This window comes from Vicugna pacos, chromosome 1 (genome assembly GCF_048564905.1).
Source record: "Vicugna pacos chromosome 1, VicPac4, whole genome shotgun sequence".
Lineage (NCBI taxonomy): Eukaryota > Metazoa > Chordata > Mammalia > Artiodactyla > Camelidae > Vicugna > Vicugna pacos.
In genome coordinates this window covers 24,036,007-24,055,222 of record NC_132987.1, presented here as the reverse complement: position 1 = coordinate 24,055,222, position 19,216 = coordinate 24,036,007, and the positions used below count along the sequence as shown (strand labels likewise).

At 37.3% G+C, this 19,216-nt stretch overlaps 1 protein-coding gene across 4 annotated transcripts in view; it reads left to right on the top strand.

Annotated features, from left to right (window-relative positions):
* The first annotated feature begins 259 nt into the window (after positions 1–259).
* Positions 260–19,216, top strand: part of LOC102524664 (phospholipid scramblase 1-like) — a 34,716-nt gene continuing 15,759 nt past the window's right edge. For all 4 annotated transcript variants that reach the window (XR_012071585.1, XM_072958896.1, XM_072958890.1 and 1 more), the window contains exons 1-7: positions 260–556; positions 3,758–3,783; positions 8,026–8,106; positions 12,062–12,411; positions 13,791–13,833; positions 14,902–15,122; positions 17,860–18,021. Coding sequence is in view for 3 of the 4 variants with exons in the window: in XM_072958896.1 (XP_072814997.1) it covers positions 3,771–3,783; positions 8,026–8,106; positions 12,062–12,411; positions 13,791–13,833; positions 14,902–15,122; positions 17,860–18,021 (870 nt within the window). In the remaining variant the exon portion in view is untranslated. The remainder of the gene's footprint in view (positions 557–3,757; positions 3,784–8,025; positions 8,107–12,061; positions 12,412–13,790; positions 13,834–14,901; positions 15,123–17,859; positions 18,022–19,216) is intronic.

The following is a 19,216-nucleotide window of genomic DNA, read 5'->3' as shown; positions in this document are numbered from 1 at the left end:
CCTCTCCACTAGTAAGAAAGGGAGCAGGCAACGTCCCTGTGGCTCGAGCCTCACCCAGAGCGGCGGTCTGGCCTCCATGGTCTACCGCCTTCCAGCAGAAACGCGGGGCCTCAGGAGAAGAGAATCACCTCATGCACCTGGACCTCAGACTTCTGCTGGCTCAGTTTTGACTGCCCAGGACCAGGGCAGAGGCAGAGCGCATGCGCACGCGCACGCGCACGCGCAGGGGCCAAGACGGCCGGTGGGGGCGGGGCGCGAGGCTTCACCTGGTGGGGCTGGCGGCTCCGCGGCCTCTGGCAGCGACCTCAGAAGCACAGCAGGCATCCAGCGAGGGGCCCAGCTGGCCCAGCGGTACCCTGGCCAGTCCCAGGACCTATCCAAGGCCAACGTGTTTCCTGCCTGAAACTGCCTTGTAGGCTGCACTTCGCTTAGTACATCTCTTCACAGCGCTGAGAGCAGCGCTGGATCATGAGCAGGACCTGGGCTCAGGGGTATCTGCCAGCACTTGGGGTATTAGAAGGGACGATTCATAGAACCTGCTAGCTGTCCCTGAACAGTAAGTATTAATGAGGAGTATGGCTGGAGCCAAAACTATGCTAGACGCCCCAGAACGCCAGAAGTGGGAAGACACAGGTGGTTTATCTCATTGAGGATAGAACCATTAGCTCAGGAGTCCACCTGCCTGACTTGAAGCTGCCTCTACTGCTTATTATCTGTGGACTCTGAGCTGCTTTCTTCCACATGTTCCTTCCTTGATCATCTCTGAAATTGTGCAACGATCAAAAGTTACAGGAGTTAGAGTATGATGTGTTAACTTTATCAGACAGGGTCTGTTACTGCAGAATGTACTAGATTCATTATTAGTATCTGACCAAGTCCCTGCTTCTCTAAGCTCACTGTCTGGTTCCCATGTGGTTTTATTTAGACAGTTATTCCTGGAAATTCTGGCATAGCCCCTTCCCCACAGGCAATCACTGACCATCCCAGTTTAGCAATTTGAGATACATGGTTAGCACAAGTGTCACTTGCTTAGTGTGAAGTGTCAGGTGGTTCAGGGTCCTCTTTTTCTTCTTGGAACTTTCTTAACAACAGAACTTTCTCTTAATATCACCTGGGTGAATATGACAACTTGAACACTGAACAAATACAAGGAAATGAAAATAAATGAAAAGGGAAGCAAGTGCGTGTCTGCAGTTAGACAGAAGTGGTGTATAAAATAGCTGGGTCACAGATTAGCCAGCCTTCACATCTGTAAGTAATAACTGTTCTTTCTAACTGAAGGGACTGAAATAATACTTTACACACTGTTGAATCAACAAGCACCAGTTAAATGTCTTGTCCTGACGAGACAGGTCATGCTCTGGCCTTTGAGAGCCTAGAGAGCAGGTAGAGATGCAGGAAACCCATAAGAACTGTCCCCTGTCCACCTCTCCATCCTCCTGTCCAATGATCTTTCTCTTTGCTCTGTAACCCACAGATCTTCATTCCTTTGAATGAGCCAAGCTCCTTCCAGCTTCATAATTTCTACCCATACAGTTACATTTGCCTCTAATGCCTCCCTACACCCAAACACACACCTCCATGGCCTGGTTGCTTTTAGACTTCCGGTGGCTCCCAGACCTGACTTTCTTGACAACTCTACCACCACCACTGTCTAAAATGGTGCCATCTCTCTTTCTTGTAAAACCATTATTTTTCATCATAGTACTTAGACTACTTATAATATGGTACTTAATTTTGTTGTCCATTTTTCCTTTGTTCTACTGCCTGGTATAAGGCCTTACCTACTTAGGATTTTGAAATGGAGAAGAGGATCTTCTTGGGAACACCAAATTTTAGTAAAGGATGTTAGAGATTTGTTGACTTTTTTTTCAAACATAAAATATAATATTATGTTAGTTTCTGGTGTACAACATAGTGATGATAGTGATTTGACAATCAAATATATTACAAAATAGTCACCATGATAAGTCTAATAATCAATATAACCATACAAAATTACTACAGTATTACTGACTATATTCCTTATGCTGTATATTTCATCCACTTCTTTTATACCTGGAAGTTTGTACTTCTTAATCCCTTTTACCCATTTTGCCCAACTCCACACCCCTGTCCCCTCTGGCAACTAGCAGTTTGTTCTCTGTATCTGTAAGTCTTTTCCTGTCTTGTTTTATTTGTTTATTTGTTTTATTTTTGGAGTCCACCTATAAGTGAGATCACAGCATATTTGTCTTCTCTGCCATATTTCAGTTAGTATAAAAACCTTTAGGTCCATCCGTGTTGTTGCAAATAGCAAGATTTCATTCTTTTTATAGCTAAGTAATATTCCTCTGTGTGTAAATGTTTGTGTGTGTATGTGTATATCTAAGTGTGTATATACACCTTCTTTAGGCATTCATCTATTGATGAACATTTAGGTTGACTCCATATATTGGCTATTGTAAATAATGCTGCTGTGAACATAGGGGTGCATATATCTTTTTGAATTAATGCTTTTGTTATCTTTAGGTTAATACTCTGAAGTGGAATTGTTGGATCCTATGGTAGTCCTATTTTTAATTTTTTGAAATAGCCTGCATACTGTTTTCCATAATGGCTGCACTAATTTATATTCCCACCAACAGTGTATGAGGGTTCCCTTTTTTCCACATGCTTACCACCATTTATTATCTCTTGTATTTTTGATAAAAGCCATTCTAAGAAAGATTATTTGTTTTTCTTTGATATTGAGTTGTATGAGTTCTTTGTATAATTTGAGTATTAGACACTTATTGGAGGAATTATTTGACTTTATTTACCATTTATGATGACAGTAGGAAGCTTTAGTAAAGGGCAGACAAGACCGGACAGGGTTTGGGAAAGGGAAGGACTGATTCATATTAATGTGTAATTCAAGATGAATCAGTCAGGTAACAGTTTTTGTCACAAATTAATTGTAATTAACAGGCATAAGTGGGTTGGGATTTAAGGTAGAGAGACAGCAAAAATAGTGACTAGGTAGTTGTGGAAAAAACTAGAATGAGATCAAGGCACCAGAAAACTGAAGTTCTGAGTACAATGGGCTTGTCTGTTTTCTATTAAAATAATAGTTAGATTTCAGTTACATTATCATGTTTGTTTTCTACTGAAATAACCACAAAAAGTTTCAGTTCAATTATCATGGTGTTACAGCTCCCATAACCTCTGAGCATTTTTTTTTTTGTCTAAATGAATGTATTGATATATAAAACAGGAGGCCAGCCCTTCTCAAATTTGCTGTTCAAGCTAGGTAGAATATATCCTCAGGACCTGGAATTTCCAGAGGTATTTACAGTAGTACGACCTAATGGCTAACCTTTTTTCTCATGCTGGACCATGCCTGCAGCCCAGCCCTGAGGCTGGATGCTGGATCACATGCTCCACTTAGGTTGTGTGCATTGTGAGGGCTCTGCTTTTTAACTCTGTTACCATATGCAGTCTTAAGCTCAAAATTTTTCTTCATGGCTTTCTGCCTCATTGGAGCCTCTCCCCTCAGGGTTTTAGAAATTGGTCACCATCCTGGGCTGACCAACCCCTTGTAAAATCCTATTCAGAAACACAGCAAAGGGGAAGGGTCAAGCCCAAGGGGTTTAAATGCCCAGATATGGCTACGCTAGATGAAAAAGAGGAATAGCCCATGCGTGTGTCTGTATAGCTTCAGAGTATCTTGTTTCAACTGTCATACTTGGCTTATAAATTTGTAAACAGTGTATTAATATGAGGTCTTCTTTTTCAGAACTCTTTAAATAATGGACAACCAAAGTAAGTAATTTGCTTTGCTTACTTTCCACCATGTAATGTTAATTCTGTTGTTAACAGATTATTTGTTATAATGTTTTATTCAGTTTCAGAAAGGACATAATTTGCTTTGTGTTGTTTAATTCAAGAATCCAGTGTGTATTTCAGTATTGTACTATGGAGAAAATGTAGACAAATATCCAATTCTGCCTATTTTCCCTTTAAAAAATAAAAAAAAATTTAGAGAAACCTAAGAAATGCTAAGTTTATTGGGAAATATATAATTTATTTCTCTGTTCCATCCAGATCACTTTTCCCTTTTCTGTGGGCATTTCATATGCAAATGTTATTCAGATCATACTAATTAATAAATAATAAATTTAATATGTCAATTCATTATGTAAAATCCTCAGCTATATCCCCCAATGTAATATTCTATAATATACACAAGTATATAGGTTTAAATAAATAACAACCATTATGTTCAGGCTCTTTTTCTCTCAAGAAAATTCTAAAGAAGATGGATATTGATCAAGCATGTAATAAAAGACCTTCTCTTTTTAAAATTTTATTTTAAAGAGAAAAACAATAAATATGTGAGGAAAATGTTAAGAATAAAATCCTGAGGAGAACAAAGTTAGAGGCCTGATTCTACCCAAAATCAAGACTTACTATAGATAAAGTATCAAGACAATGTGGTGGCTCCAAAAGAACAGACAAATATAGGTCACTGGAACAGAAAAGAGTGCCCATAGTTAGAAACCCATAAATACAGTCAACTGATCTTTGGCAAAGGAACAAGGCAATACAATGGAACAAAGATAGTCTCTTCAACGAATGGTGCTAGAGTAACTGGACATCCATATACAAAAAAAAATGAATCTACACACTGACCTTACACCTCTCACAAAAATTAACTCAAAAGGCATTATAGACCTAAATGTGAAAAATGAAACTATAAAATCCCTAGAAGATAACAGAGGAGAAGATCTAGATAATTGTGGGTATAGTGATGCCTTTTAATTTATAGCACCAAAACCCAATCCATGAATGAAATGATTGATAAGCTGGACTTCATTAAAATCCAGAACTTCTGCTCTGCAAAAGATCTTATCAAGCAAATCAGAAGACAGGCCACAGACTGGGAGAAAATATTTGCAAAAGACAAATCTGATAAAGGACTGTATGCAAAATACACAAAGTACCCTTAAACTCAACAACAACAACAACAACAAAAATCCTCTTAAAAATGTCCAAAAACATAAAGGACACCTCACCAAAAAGAATGTACAGGTGGCAAATAAGGGTATGAAATCATACGTCCATACCCATGTCATATCACATGTTATCAGGGAAATGCAAATTAAAACAAAAATGAGATATCACTACATTCTTACTAGTATGGCCAAAATCTGGAACAATGGTAACACCAAATGCTGGTGAGGATGTGGAGCAACAGGAAATCTCACACATTTCTGGTTGGAATGCAAAATGGTGCAGCCACTTTGTAAGACAGTTTGCAAGTTTCTTACAAAACTAAATGTATTCTTACCATACAATCCAGAAAACTACACTCCTTGGTATTTACCCAATGGGGTTGAAAAACCCACACAAAATCCTGCTCTTGGATATTGATAGTGACTTTATTTAAAATTACCAAACCTTGGAAGAAAGCAAGATACCCTTCAACAGATGAATGGATGTATCAACTGTGGTACATACAAATAGTGGAATATTATTCAGTGCTAAAAATGAAATAAGCTGTTAAACCACAAAAAGGCATGGAGCAACCTTAAATGTGTATTAGTCAAGTGAGAGAAGCCAATCTGAAAAGGCTATATATGATTCCAATTGTAAGGACACTCTGGAAAAGGCAAAGCTATCAAGACATAAAGTTCAGTGATTGCCAGGTATGAGTGTTGTGGGAAGGTTGAACTGGGAGAGCACAAAAGATTTTAGGGCACTTAAAATACTCTGATGACATTATAATGATGGATATATGTCGTTATACCTTTGCCCATAACCACAAGATGTATAGCACCAAGAGATGACCCTGATAAACTCTGGACTTTGGTACTTATGATGTGTCAATGTAGGTTCATCCTTGGTAAAAAAAAATGCATATGTAATAGCAGAGGGAATATGGGAAATCTGTATGCCTCCCTCTCAAATTTGTTGTAAACCTAACGGCTGTGGAAAAAAAAAAAAGAATTTAGGCTTTAAAAAAATACCTACTAAAATGAAACAAAAACATAATCCTGCTTTTTCCAAAATGATCTTTAGTCTCTTTTGTATCTTTGTCAAGATAGCCAAAACATGTTTATCTTTCATGACAATGGCAGCTTTACTAGATATATTAGATACTCCTTGAGACCAGAAACCTCACCTTTCCCTCAAGAAGATTCATGATCTTCTCTTAAAGGTTGCTCTGTTGACTTCATTTTATTTACAAAACTCAACATTTTTAAATGTAAACTTGGGCAGTATTAAGCTACTTTATTTGCTACAGGCTCTAGGATGCTTCAAATCACTTTAAACATAGATTCATTTGGTCATAACCACCTTTTAACTCATCACATTTATATAGATAGTTATATGTATTGGTATGTATGTATGTGCATAAATTGAAATAAATGTATATGTGTATGTGAATACATGTAAATGATATTAAGTTGCATTTCATAAAGGCAGGAATCTATCTGTAATTCACATGTTCTTTGGTCTACTTGACCACTCCCCTATTCACATTTACATGTTTTCCCTTTGTATGAATTCCCCCTGGAACACCTGAAACCAGGATCATTGTTCTGGTACCAACACAACACCCCAGGGCTTATGAGCTCCTAATTTCTTGAATCTGTCAACTCATGGGTATGTCAAACAGTGGTGCTGGTGAAGAGGTGCCAAAATGTGACATACCATTTACAGAAGGGTCTTTAAGTCAGACTTGCAGTGCTTTTCCCTGAGATAGGCTGAGTCTGATCCCGTTGTTTCCAACTCAAGTTGGGAGTGACAGCTGTGGGCAGGGCCTTGAGAGCTGGAGAACTAGGAGCTTGGCCACTCACCTGAAGCCAAGAAGCAGATGGGAGACTTGTGATACTGCAGAGACGTGCGGTAATTCGGGGTATGCGGCAGTGTCTATACAGGGAAAAGCCCTGACTGAAGTGGAGGATTCTCTGTTGCCTGAATTTGAACGGTGTCCCTGAACTCCATTCTGCTCAAGTTGTTATGCAGTCAACAGACTGGAGGAGAAAGGGGGTTGGGGCACAGCTCAGCCTTCCTGCTGAAACCACCTGAGCTGAACGCCTATGATAGAGACACACACAAGAAATATGACAGATTGAAGGTTTGGCCAACATTTTGTTCTGTATTTATGCCATGTTCAAAAAAAATTTGTTTTTGAATTTACACTTAGCGAGCCACAATGAAACAGAGCAAAACATGGTGTAAGTGTAGTGTCCTCTGGACCACAAGTTTCATGAAGGCAGAGCCAACCTAGCCCCTGAGCCTAACTCACAGGTGACGCAAGAGATGCTCAATATTTATTTTCTGGCTGAGGCAGCTGCTAAAGGAATGACTGGAGAAAAAAATACTAATATGAAGAACCAGGAAATTGAACCATTTGTACATACATATATTAAGATTATTCAAATGACATTGATAAGCAGATACAAAGATTTTAGTTTATTATAATTAAGTCCATTATGATTCATAGGTCAAAATTAGTCAAATATTGGGAATGTCCCATAATTTAACCTTTTTGACATAGTTCCAGGGTAAGCATAAAAAGAATATTTAAATACTGAACTATCTGCATTATTTTAAGTAAGTTTTAAAATAATTCTTATAATAATGATTATAGATATCTTTAAAATCAGACAAGTTTCTTCCATTACCACGCCCACCTCCAAGTAATTTCATTTATGGCTTTCTTCACGGTCTATATGTGGTTTTTAATAGTTTTAATAGTTTTATTCTAATACCAACAAAATCAAATTATGATTTGACACTCATCAGGCATATCTGATAACTAGAAATTCAGCCCCAGTAACTCAGGAGTCTCATTCTATCAAAAAGGGAATTTGTTTGAAACAGGATTCTACTGCAAAGTTACTCTGTAACAGGCACAGCTTTGTTAAGGGAAGAATTCACTTTATTTCAATACAGTGGAAGATCATACAAACCAAAATTATCTAAGGACAATGCATTTTTTCTAATATATACTTTATCAAAGCAGATGTATGTTTACCTCTCCTTGAATTGCAGGTATGCAAATGAATGCTTCTCACCCAGGAGCATATTTACCACCTGGATATTCCCCTGAATATCCTTCAGCAGCATTCCAAGGTAAGACATTTGTTTTAAGAATACAAATCATAATTAATTATTGATATTCTCCAAATGGTGTGTGTGTGTCTATCTTCCGTCCCTGTGTGTATATTTATCACAGAAGTGCATTTTATTGAAAGCACAGTAATGAAATTGGTAGTCTAGTTATTGATTTTTTGTTTGATACCTATTATCACAAATATCATAAAAATAACTTATTTATACAGGGTGGTAAAAATGGAGAGTTAGTAAAAACAGTACTGAATTTACACTTAGCTAGTGAAATATAAAGCTGCACATAAATTAAATCCCCAAATACTCATATTAAATAAAAGGTTTTATTGATTCTCCGTTTGTCTGAAAATTGTGGTCATGTAATCACAATCAGGAGATTTATCCTTGAGTGTTTTTGAGTCATTTATTATCTGAGGTTAACTGTATTCAGTGAGAGTCACAGAAAAGAGATGGGTGCTTAAACCAGGAAGCTGCAAGCAATAGAAACGTAGCTACCTGGGATAATTCTTATTTTTATTTTGTTAACATATGTGAAAGTTTACTGTTGTATGTATGCTGAACCATGCCTTACTTTTGTAAGAAAAGTATTGAGTCATATCACTACATACTAGGGAATCCATTATTTCCTTGAATCACTGCAGAGGCGACTTCAGAGATTTTCATTTAGACAAATGCAGTTATCAACATTACCAGAACTTTACCAAATGGCAAAGTTCACGAATTGCAAGTAGGGAGGCTACCCACATCTTAAGAGATCATCCTGGGGACTTAGGATCAAAGGGAATCTGGTTTGGCCACAAGGGGGTATGCATTTTGTATTCTACTCTGAGCAAACAAATCTGCTTGGGAGCTGAATGGCTGGTTTGTCTAGCGATAAAACTTCCAGTAGGGGCTGGATTGCATCCAGATGTTTGCAAACAAAAGTATGTCTGCTAGAAAAAACGTTAAGGCTTTAAGATAGTAAATCTCAACCATGCCTTCACTTAAGTATTAAGCAGAAGCTCTTGGGAACACCAGTACCAGGGCACTCTGCCAGAAAAGTGTAATCAGAAGCTCTGGTTGTGGGTGTCGACTGAAAAAACTGCACAACCTAAAAGTTGAGAATTATGTTTTATATGGCTGACAAAACTGAGGACTTAAACTCAGAAGACGGAGGGATGGCTCTAAAGAGGTAGAGGAGGAGCCAGGACATACAGGATTTCTGCAACAAAACCAGGTAGTCAGGACATCAAAAGTTTACTGTTAATTAAAGAAAACCAGACATCACAACTTAATGAATTAAGTGCTTTCCTCTCTATGGGAAGATGCAAGAGTCTGGGCTCATTGAATTCATTCCTTTGATCTGCACCTTAGCCATCTAGTGCCAGTGTCCTGCTTTTGTCCATCCTGAATCCCCTCAGGGTGCACAGTTGGGGGTGGCTGCAGTGGCTGCTGACTTGATGGCTGGCTGCCTGCAACATCCTTTGTTTACTGATATGGCACGGGATATTTTTCACCCACGCGAGATTCAGGATTTGGTAATTTTTTAACTCCTCAGGTGATTAAAATGTGTAGCCAGGGATGAGAACTGCTGCTGTAAATTCTTATACAGTTGTTATTTAGAGAATGATTAGCAAGTCTAATATTCATCCAAGGCACTTGGAGAATGATTAAATCCACCCATAGACAATTGAAACAGGTAATACATAATTAAAATTGGTTCTAATCAAACTTGAGAGTTTGTGAGAAAAATAGTTCAATTTTATTTTTCTCAAATCCAAGGCTGCATGTAGCATAGATCTTGAGAGAAAGAATATGCTAACAATAATGTAACTTAAACTTGAGAACTAACTGTGTTTTAGGCATTTGTCTAAGTGCTTATTGTAGATTAACTCATTTAATTCTCTGACAGTCTTATGGGGTAAATTCTGTTAATTATCCTCATTATTCAAGTGGAAAAAGGCAAAGAAGGGTTGGATTAGGCATCAAGTTCTGGCTTCTGTACCTATTAGGTGTGTGGTAGTCTCAAACAAGTTGCTGTACTTCTAAGCCTCGGTTTTCCTATCTATAAAATGGGGCTAATATTATCCAATCATTGGTTTAGAGATTAAATGAGAGTATATGTCAAATAGCAGCACAATTCAGGTATGTGTAAGATAACTAGCAAATGAGAAATGGCAACTATTTGCTATTATGTTATAATTTTTTAAATTGGGCCTTATATAAATGGAAATATTATCCAGATTTCAGTTGATTCCATATGCCTAATCCATTGATTTGAGGAAAAAATATACCATCCTTACTTTCCAAGAGTTTGAGAAGATTACAGAAATGCTGTTACTATTAACTCATATCGCCACATTGCCAGTGTCTTGCCTATGGTCTGGGTTTTACACTGTACCCAGTAACCTTTAACAGAACAAACCAGCTTGTATTACAGAGAGCTTTCAGTCTCTACTTTATGGCTTTCCATTACTTTTAAATTAGAAGCCAAACTGCTTAATTTTGTTACCAGGTCCCAGAAGGCTTCCTTGCCTTCTCTTCTGTTCAGGGAGACTGGGCTATTTTTCAGATTTTTAAAGGCCCTTTGTTTGTTACTATCCCAGGACTTCTTTCTGAAATGTTCTTTCTCTGGCACTGGTCCGCTCAGCTCCTTTGTGTCCATTAGATCTCAGCTGAAGGTAGTTCTCAGGGAGGCTGTCCCAACTCCCTCCCTTTCTCTCTCATCACCCTTTGGCACATGTAGTCATAAAACGCTGGTCCTTTCCTTCAGAGTACTTGTCTCTGATTCTAGTTAATCATTTAATCATGTTAGTGTCGATCTCTTTACTGTAAAGGTGAGTATAAAGTTCTCTTTCCCCTTACTCATTGGGGGCAGGGATTGCATTTGCATTTCTCATCTTAAATCCCAGTGCTCGGTACTCCTGAAAATTTTGTAAGACGTAAATCAGACCATGAAACTTACTCTTCTGCTTAGAATACTCTCAGGCCTGTCAATGACACTTGGAATAAAATCCAAACTCCATTAAGCAGCTAAAAAATGGACTGATCCTATGTCTTTATTGACAGCTGTTTCTTTCCTTCTTCTCCCTTATAATGTCCTTAAAGATGCCAAATCCATTCCCTCACATCGGAGAGTTTGCATAGTATACTTCCTCCTGGAATATTTCTCATCAGATCTTCACACAGTTTTTCCCTCCTTATATAGTAAGGCTCAACATAAATTTTATCTAGTCAAAGAAATCGGTTCATACCTCTTACTCTCCCCCACGTATTTTCTAATCAGTTCAATATGAATTTTTTAGAAATCTTTTTTTATAATTTCTATTTTTGTTTCCCAGAAGTTTCCTGTAAGCTCCCTGAGAGCAGGCTGCCTTGCCCATAGCTGTATCTTCTGATTCTAGAAGAGACCCAATCACATTGTAGGTCATCTGTAAATATTTATACATTTAAGAAGGAATGAATTATAAAACTACATTTAAAAGACATTACTATGAGGATTAGCCTCTCTTCTAAGACTTACTCTTTTTGTATAGGTAGATGCCATTTGTCAGAATTCCAGAATTACCATTTTTTGGAGGGTGATTTGGTCCTGGATATGTTGGCGTAATGCCTCTTTTGTGGGTGTTCTACCCAATGCCATATCTCATTATGCCATTCCAGAATCTTTATGTATGTGGTTCTATTGATTTTTTTTCACTTTTTTAGGTTTCAATCATATTTTCACCTGAATTTTGAAGAGTAAATGTAAGGATGAAGGCCAACTCTATAATAGCCCAAATCCTCAAAATAGAAGTGGATATGAAACCACAGACATTTTATTGAAAAACTGCTGAATGATAAAAACAAACCTTAAGCTACATTGAAACAAGATTTCTGAGCAAAAATTGTAGTTTATAGATAACTGGGATAATTCTAAAAAAGTTGTATTTTCACTTTTCTGTGCAGTTATAAATAATTTCACTTGTTCATATTTCAGCATCTCCAGGACATATTGGCTACCCTACTCCCCATACTGACAATTCTGAAACCCAGGATGAAAATCCTGTCCCCCAGAATGACTATCCTAAAACCAAGGCTGAAAATCCTTGCTCTAAGGCTGGCAATTCCAAAACCCAGGCTGAATATCCTGGCCCCAAGGCTGGCTACACGGGCACCCAGACTGACTACCTAGTCCTACCAGCTGGCTATTCAGGGTCTTGCCCAGTTGGCTCTCCCATCCAATACCAGCCAGTGCCTCTTCGGCCAGGTGTGCCTGCAGGACTGCCATGGATTCCAGCACTACCACCTTCACCAGACTGTCCACCAGGATTGGAATATTTAAACCAGGTAACTTCAAATACATAAAAGACTCATAAAATATAAAACTGTGCTTCCAGTTTACTTAATGAGACTAACAATTGACTAATTCACAAAAGTCTGAAATGGTAAAACAACATTTTTTGCTAACAAATTACTCTATTTCTTCTAGGTAAGGTTTACTTTTAAAGCAGAAGACACGTGTCTTAGGAAATTGTGTTTTCTATCATCTTGAATATAATCTGCAGTAATACCAATAGCAAACCTTTATTAAGCACTATTTTCCAGGCTTTGTTCCTAAGCAGAATACATGTGTTAACTCAGTTAATCCTTTAGAAACTCTATGATGTGTAGTTGCTATAATTATCATCGTTTTACAGAAGAGAAACTGAGGCCTAGTGAGATTACATAATTTGCTCAGCATCAAAATGCAGAGGAAGTGGGAATGACTTTTTACTTCTGGAACCTTGGTTCTGGATCCTGTGCCCTTTAATCCCAACACTGAATAATTTCCTAGGAGTTAGAAACAAACATTAAACAAAACTGTGTTGTTTGAACAAGTGGTACCAAAATGGAGTAATGTTTTGTGTATAATTTTATTAGAATTAATAAAATTACATTTTTTTGTTGCTTTTATTCTTTTGAAGACCCAGTTTTATAAATGCAACCATAAAGTCGAAAAAATAGTCCTGGATTTCAAATTGCTACATGATAGCTTATCTCAGCAAAGTGAGGTTTTACATTTGTTTGATGTTAGAAATCTCATAGGTAAAGTAAGAATATGAAGTTCTATGTGTTAAAATGATACAAAAATAAATATTCCCATGCTATCCAACCACTTTTCAAAAACTGAGCTGTGTCCCTTGCACTCTCTACACTAATTTAATATTCCAAAATGCACCTGGGCATCATAATTTTCAAGAAGTTTATTAGTTCATATATTGTCTAAGAAATACCCTAAATAGATTTTCTTTAAAAAAATCAAGGACTTACAAAATATGTAGGGAAAATTATTGCTTACTACAAATGATGATATCAAGTACATGAAAAAGAAAAATTTTGAGATTTATAGTAATAAATGCCTTTAAATGGATAAATTTTTAAAAATATTTCCTAAACCCCTTCTAGAAAGAACAGTGTGTTCTTATTCTTAAAGGGGTTTTAGTGTAAGTCAATTTTATTTCACTTGAATTTGCCCATAGGAATACTGAACATATTCAATATGTATTTTTTCATTTATAAATATATTAAATTTCTTTTTACACCAAAGATATAAACTATGATTAAATATTGACAATATTGATAATTATTTATATGCATTCTTGAAAATATAAAAATGTATCTTAATTTGGTTGGCTTTAAAAAACATGATATATGCTTATAGCTGAATCTTTTGTTTGCTATAATAGATAGATCAGATTCAGATTCATCAACAAATTGAACTTACAGAAGGTATGTATTCATTGTATTCATTCTATTTCTAGAAAGAGGGGATGTTTATATACATAAAGGCACATCACCAACCACCAATATAAACTTTCAGTGATGTCAGACAGTTAAACCTGACTATTTACAAATGTCTCTCTTTGTGATAATGAATTGATGAGGATTATCAGTAGCTCATTTCTGGAAATTAGGAGTCGAGTGGTAAAATACTATTACTCCAGTAACTGTCTTCAAGTTAAAAACCCCAACTCAGAAGGAAACAATCAAATTTACTTTTGTTCCCTTTTTTCTCTAGAAATCACTTGAGGGAATCTATCACATTACCTGATTTCTATACTGCAGCTATTTTCTCCCAGTTTGTGGTAACCTTGAGACTGGCACAGAGCCACAGGCAATAGTTCATGTTAACTTAGTACCACGTACTTACAGTTACCTTAGTACGTTTCCAAAGAGAGTCAACTTATTGCATTTGGATGGGTGCCCATCTCCCACTTCTGAACATACACTGCTGAGCATTCTACCTCACCTCCATTTCCATTCCCTTCCTCTTCATACGTGTGCATTGTGGGTAAGCCCTGTCATAACCTTCCTCACACAGTGCAGAATTGTAAGCCATGGCTATGGTTTACAAAACAAAATCTCAAGCCAGTTTATTCAGTGTCATCTTATAAGGAGCATAAACAGAGCAATCATCCTGTATTCTCCTCCACACTTGAACATACGAACAAGGTGACATGTTCTGCATACACTTAGCACAGCTCCGGCCCTCTGCAGCTTCGCACCAGCCCTCACAGCAGAGTCTCCCTTTCTGACAGGGGCCTATGCAATTAGGAATATACAGGTTATTTTCTTTTCCATGCCTCACATAAATCATCTTAATTTCTCTGTAGCTTAATTTCCCCTCCTCTTTCTTCTTTCCCTTTTTTCTCTGACTAGATCATCTCTAAACCCCTTTCCTGTTCTTCCTCCTTATGTGACATGAAGTATCATCTAAAGTAATATCTGAAAAATTTTTGAATCTAATCTATATTTTTAACATAATGATGATTTTGATTTTATCTTCTACATTTTCAGTCATAATACATATTGAAACAAATAACAAATATGAAATTAAGAACAGCCTTGGACAGAGGATTTACTTTGCAGCAGAGGATACTGATTGCTGTACCCGATATTTTTGTGGGGCTTTTAGGCCTTTTACCATGAGGATCCTTGATCTTATAGGCCGAGAGGTCATAACTCTGGAGAGACCGCTAAGGATTAACTGGCTTTGTTTCCCCTGCTGCCTGCAGGAGGTCGGTGAGCAATTACCAGGGTACTTTGCAAAGTAGTTCTGTAAGAATTTTACCCTCTTGTTGAATTTATATAATCAAAGTGAGATCTAAAGGAAAAGTGGTCCATAAGCTATTGGTTTATACCTGAGAGTAAACTGTACAGGAAGGCAGGTGGAAAAGAGTGAGCAGTTAGCCCCCTGTCCCTGAGTAGGGTGCCTCCTGGGGGTGAGATCAGAGATCTCAGAGACCAGACTCCTTGATCTTCAGGGAGAGCTAAGAAGGTAGGGCACCTCGGTCAAGTCCCTCTCCCAAAATGACCATGAGGGCCTGGCCAAAGCCAGAGGAGGGCACCATGGAGATACCCTCGAATGCCATCCCAGAGGCAAGTGGACAGGAGAATGAGGAAAAGGACAGATGTGTTCATCTCACAATTTTAGCCAACCTCCAAGGAGCAAACCTAGGAGAAGGCCCCCTGAGAAATCTCAAGTCCTGTGTTTTTCAGTTCTCCATTGGGAAAAAGTAACATATTTGAGTCCCTGTAATAGGGATATGCTAGTTGTGAGTACCTTCAGCTCCATGAGGTCCAGCTGTCTCTTTCATGTTACTTGACAGCCTGATGAAGAACATAGATCTCAGGGGAGACGCCAGGTAGTGTGCTTACAGAACATTGGCCTCTGCCTAGATCCCACGGGCCTGAGCCCAGTCCTGCCTGTCACTCAGCCATCCATACGGGCAGCTGTGAGGGCAGGACAGACACGCAAGCACATCGATATCTGACGTCTAATACTGTACTTATTTCGAAAGGAAAACTGAACTTATTCATACCGAATTGTTTTGTTTTCCATGTCGTTTAGTTTAGATATAATAATATTCATAAGAATAAGTGAGGAAAAACTAAGCGTTTGACAGAATATTCTCTACAATTTATAGAGCATATTAGCATATATTATATTATTGATCTCAATAAACAGTCCTAGGAGGTCCTTAGTTAGGATAAACATACTGGAATGGTCTCAAAGTGGCCCAACGATATAGCAGAACCAAGACTCCAGGCCCCATTTCTTTCCATCACAGCACCACTGCCACTCATATTTGAAAACTGCTCCAATGATCAGAGCTCTGTCCATACATGGAAACCACCGTTTTTAAAGGAGTTTAAGAAAAGAACTTTTAATAATTTAGATATTTTTCATGTAAGTATGAAAATTTAAAAAATATGAGACCAGTGGAGCAGTGCTTCAGTGTAGAGACTGTGCACGTAGCTTCCCCAAGTTTGTGTCTCATCTCTCCCACTGTGCTGCTGGGGAATCTGATACAAGTTAATTAACCTCTCTGTTCCTCCGTTATTTCGTCTATAAATAGGAATAATAGAGCCAACCTTCTAAGGATGTAGTGTGAATTAAGTGGTGCGTAGAACAATATCTTGCCCTTAGAAAGTGGGCGAAGGACCAGAATAGACATGATTTGAAAGAAGACATACAAATGGCCAACAGATATATGAAAAGCTGCTCAACATTATTAATCATCAGAAAAATGCAAATCAAAACCACAATGATGTACCACATCACACCTGTTAGAATGGATCTTTTTAAGACAAAAAATATATGTTGCAAGGATGTAGAGTAAAGGGAACCTTTATACACTCTTGTAGGAATGTAAATTTGTACAGCCACTTTAGAAAACAGTAGAGTTTCCTCAGATAACTGAAAAGAGAACAGTTATATGATCCAGCAATACTAATTCTGTTACATACCCAATGGAAGTCAAATCAGGCTTTCAAAGGTATTTCCACTCCATGTTAACTGCAGCTTTACTCACAATAGTGAAGATATGGAGAAAACCTAAGTGTTTGTTGACAGATGAAGGGATAAAGAATATATCACATTTTTATATATATATATATATATATATATATAAATATATTCAGCCAAAAAAGGGAAGGAAATTCTGCCATTGTGACAATATGCATGTACCTGGAGGGTGTTATGCCATGTGAAATAGACAGAGAAATACAATATATTATGGTATCATTTAAATGTGAAATCTGAAAAAAAACTAACTCATAAAAACAGAGATTAGAATGGTGGTTGCAAGGGATGGAGGGGTGGGAGAAATGTGGATATTCTGGTCATCAGCACAAACTTTCAGTTATAAAATAAATAATTTCTGGGGACTTGATGTATATTACGATGACTAGTTAATACTACAGTTGATGCTTGAACAACTTGGGTTTGAACTTCATGAGTCCACTTACACGTGGCCCTGTCAGTAAATACATGCGGCAGCACTACAGTACTACACAATCTCTGGTTGGTTGAATCCACAGATGCAGAACCTTGGATATGGAGGGCCAGCTGTAAAGGCTGATTTTTGAGTGTGCGGTGGGGGCGGGTCATGGGGACGGCCAGAGGAGTCAGTGCCCCTAACCCCTGCATTGTTCAAGGGTCATCTGTATGCTCTACACTTGAAATTTGCTGAGAGTAGACTTCAAATATTCACATCAAAAGAAAAGTGACTCAGATGATGGATGTGCTAATTTGATTGTGGTATCATTTCAAAATGTACATGTGTATCAAATCGTCACACAGTACACTTGAAATATATTATAATTTATTTGTTAATTATACTTCAGTAGACCTGGAAGAAAAGGATATGCCAGTTTCAAAAAGTACACAGTAAATGAGAGTTCTTATTAGATACATGATAATGAAGATGATGATGATAATGATATATTACATTTATTCTTTTGCTTTTATAGATAGAAATCCACGCTCCTCCTGGGATACCAATAGGTTATGTCACCCAGATCAGACACCTATTTCTGCCAAAGTTTAGAATTCAAAATGAGAAGAGAAAGGATATACTAAGAATTACTGGTCCATGTTTCATGTGCAGCTTTTGTGGAGATGTTGATTTTGAGGTAAGAGATGTGATAGCTTTTGTAAGATTGGCTCTCCTAAACTAAGGATATTATAATTTTGTAAGATGTTACAAATACATTAAAATACATATTTGTATAATGATCTCAAAAGGAAGGTAATGTGCTCATATAATTAACTTTCACTAGAGATGTGGTTTTTGCTCTTATTAAACATCAGTGTTAATCCTTCTAAATGTGAAAAAAGAAAAAAGTGTTATAGTCAAATAAATATAAGCAAAACGTCTAACATTTAAACATGGTGTTTTCTGTATGGAGGTACTGTGTATTTTATCTATTTCAATTAGAATACTAATATTGTCTTCCATGTCTGATTGCCAAAGCATACGGTCCTTTCTTAGTCTGAAATACAGGCTGCCAGTGATCTAGGCCCTCTTGAAAAGCTCTAACATCTTTGAGTTCCTACAGAAAGCTCACTTATGCAAAGAGAATTTTAACAAAGATAATGTAAGATGCACTACCATTTGTGCTTCTTTATGGCATCTCTTTTATCTCTGTATTAAATTGATCTCTATGAACCACAATCTATCAGTATATTTACTACATAGAGGAGTTTCATCACAGCAGTTTTCCAACAGATGGGGCCTAACCCCATAACCCAAAGTGTTTAGTCACAAATGTTTAAAGGTTGAGACATTTTATTGCTTAATCTTGATATCATGATTCTCTTGGAAAATCATAAAATCTGTTAAACTGGAACTCATTTTCATAGATGGGGCAAAAATCTAAAACTGAGCAGGGCTGCCCCCTTATGATAAGCCATGAGAACTCTGCCACTGTCCCCTAATTTCCTAAGGTTTCCCACTACCCAGCATCTTTCTTTCACATTATCTGCCTAGATTCCCTAGTCAGATGGTTTTAGAGTTTGGCTATATGAAGATGAGTCACTCCCCTTATAGATTTCAGAGTCTAATGACAGAGATTGGTAATTCTAGGAAAATATATATAATGTAGAGAGATTTTATAAAGCTCTTTTATAGGAATATATATAATATGTGTGTAATAGGTTCATATAAGAAATTTGTATAAAAGTATATAAACAATAATACTTCTCCATGTAGAAGATGGCATATCTAACAAGACTTCAGAAGAATGGAAAGATAATTATTCATTTAGGGAATAATATTAACAGAGATTTAGATAGCATATATTCTGTTTGGGTAAAGTTGGTGAAAAC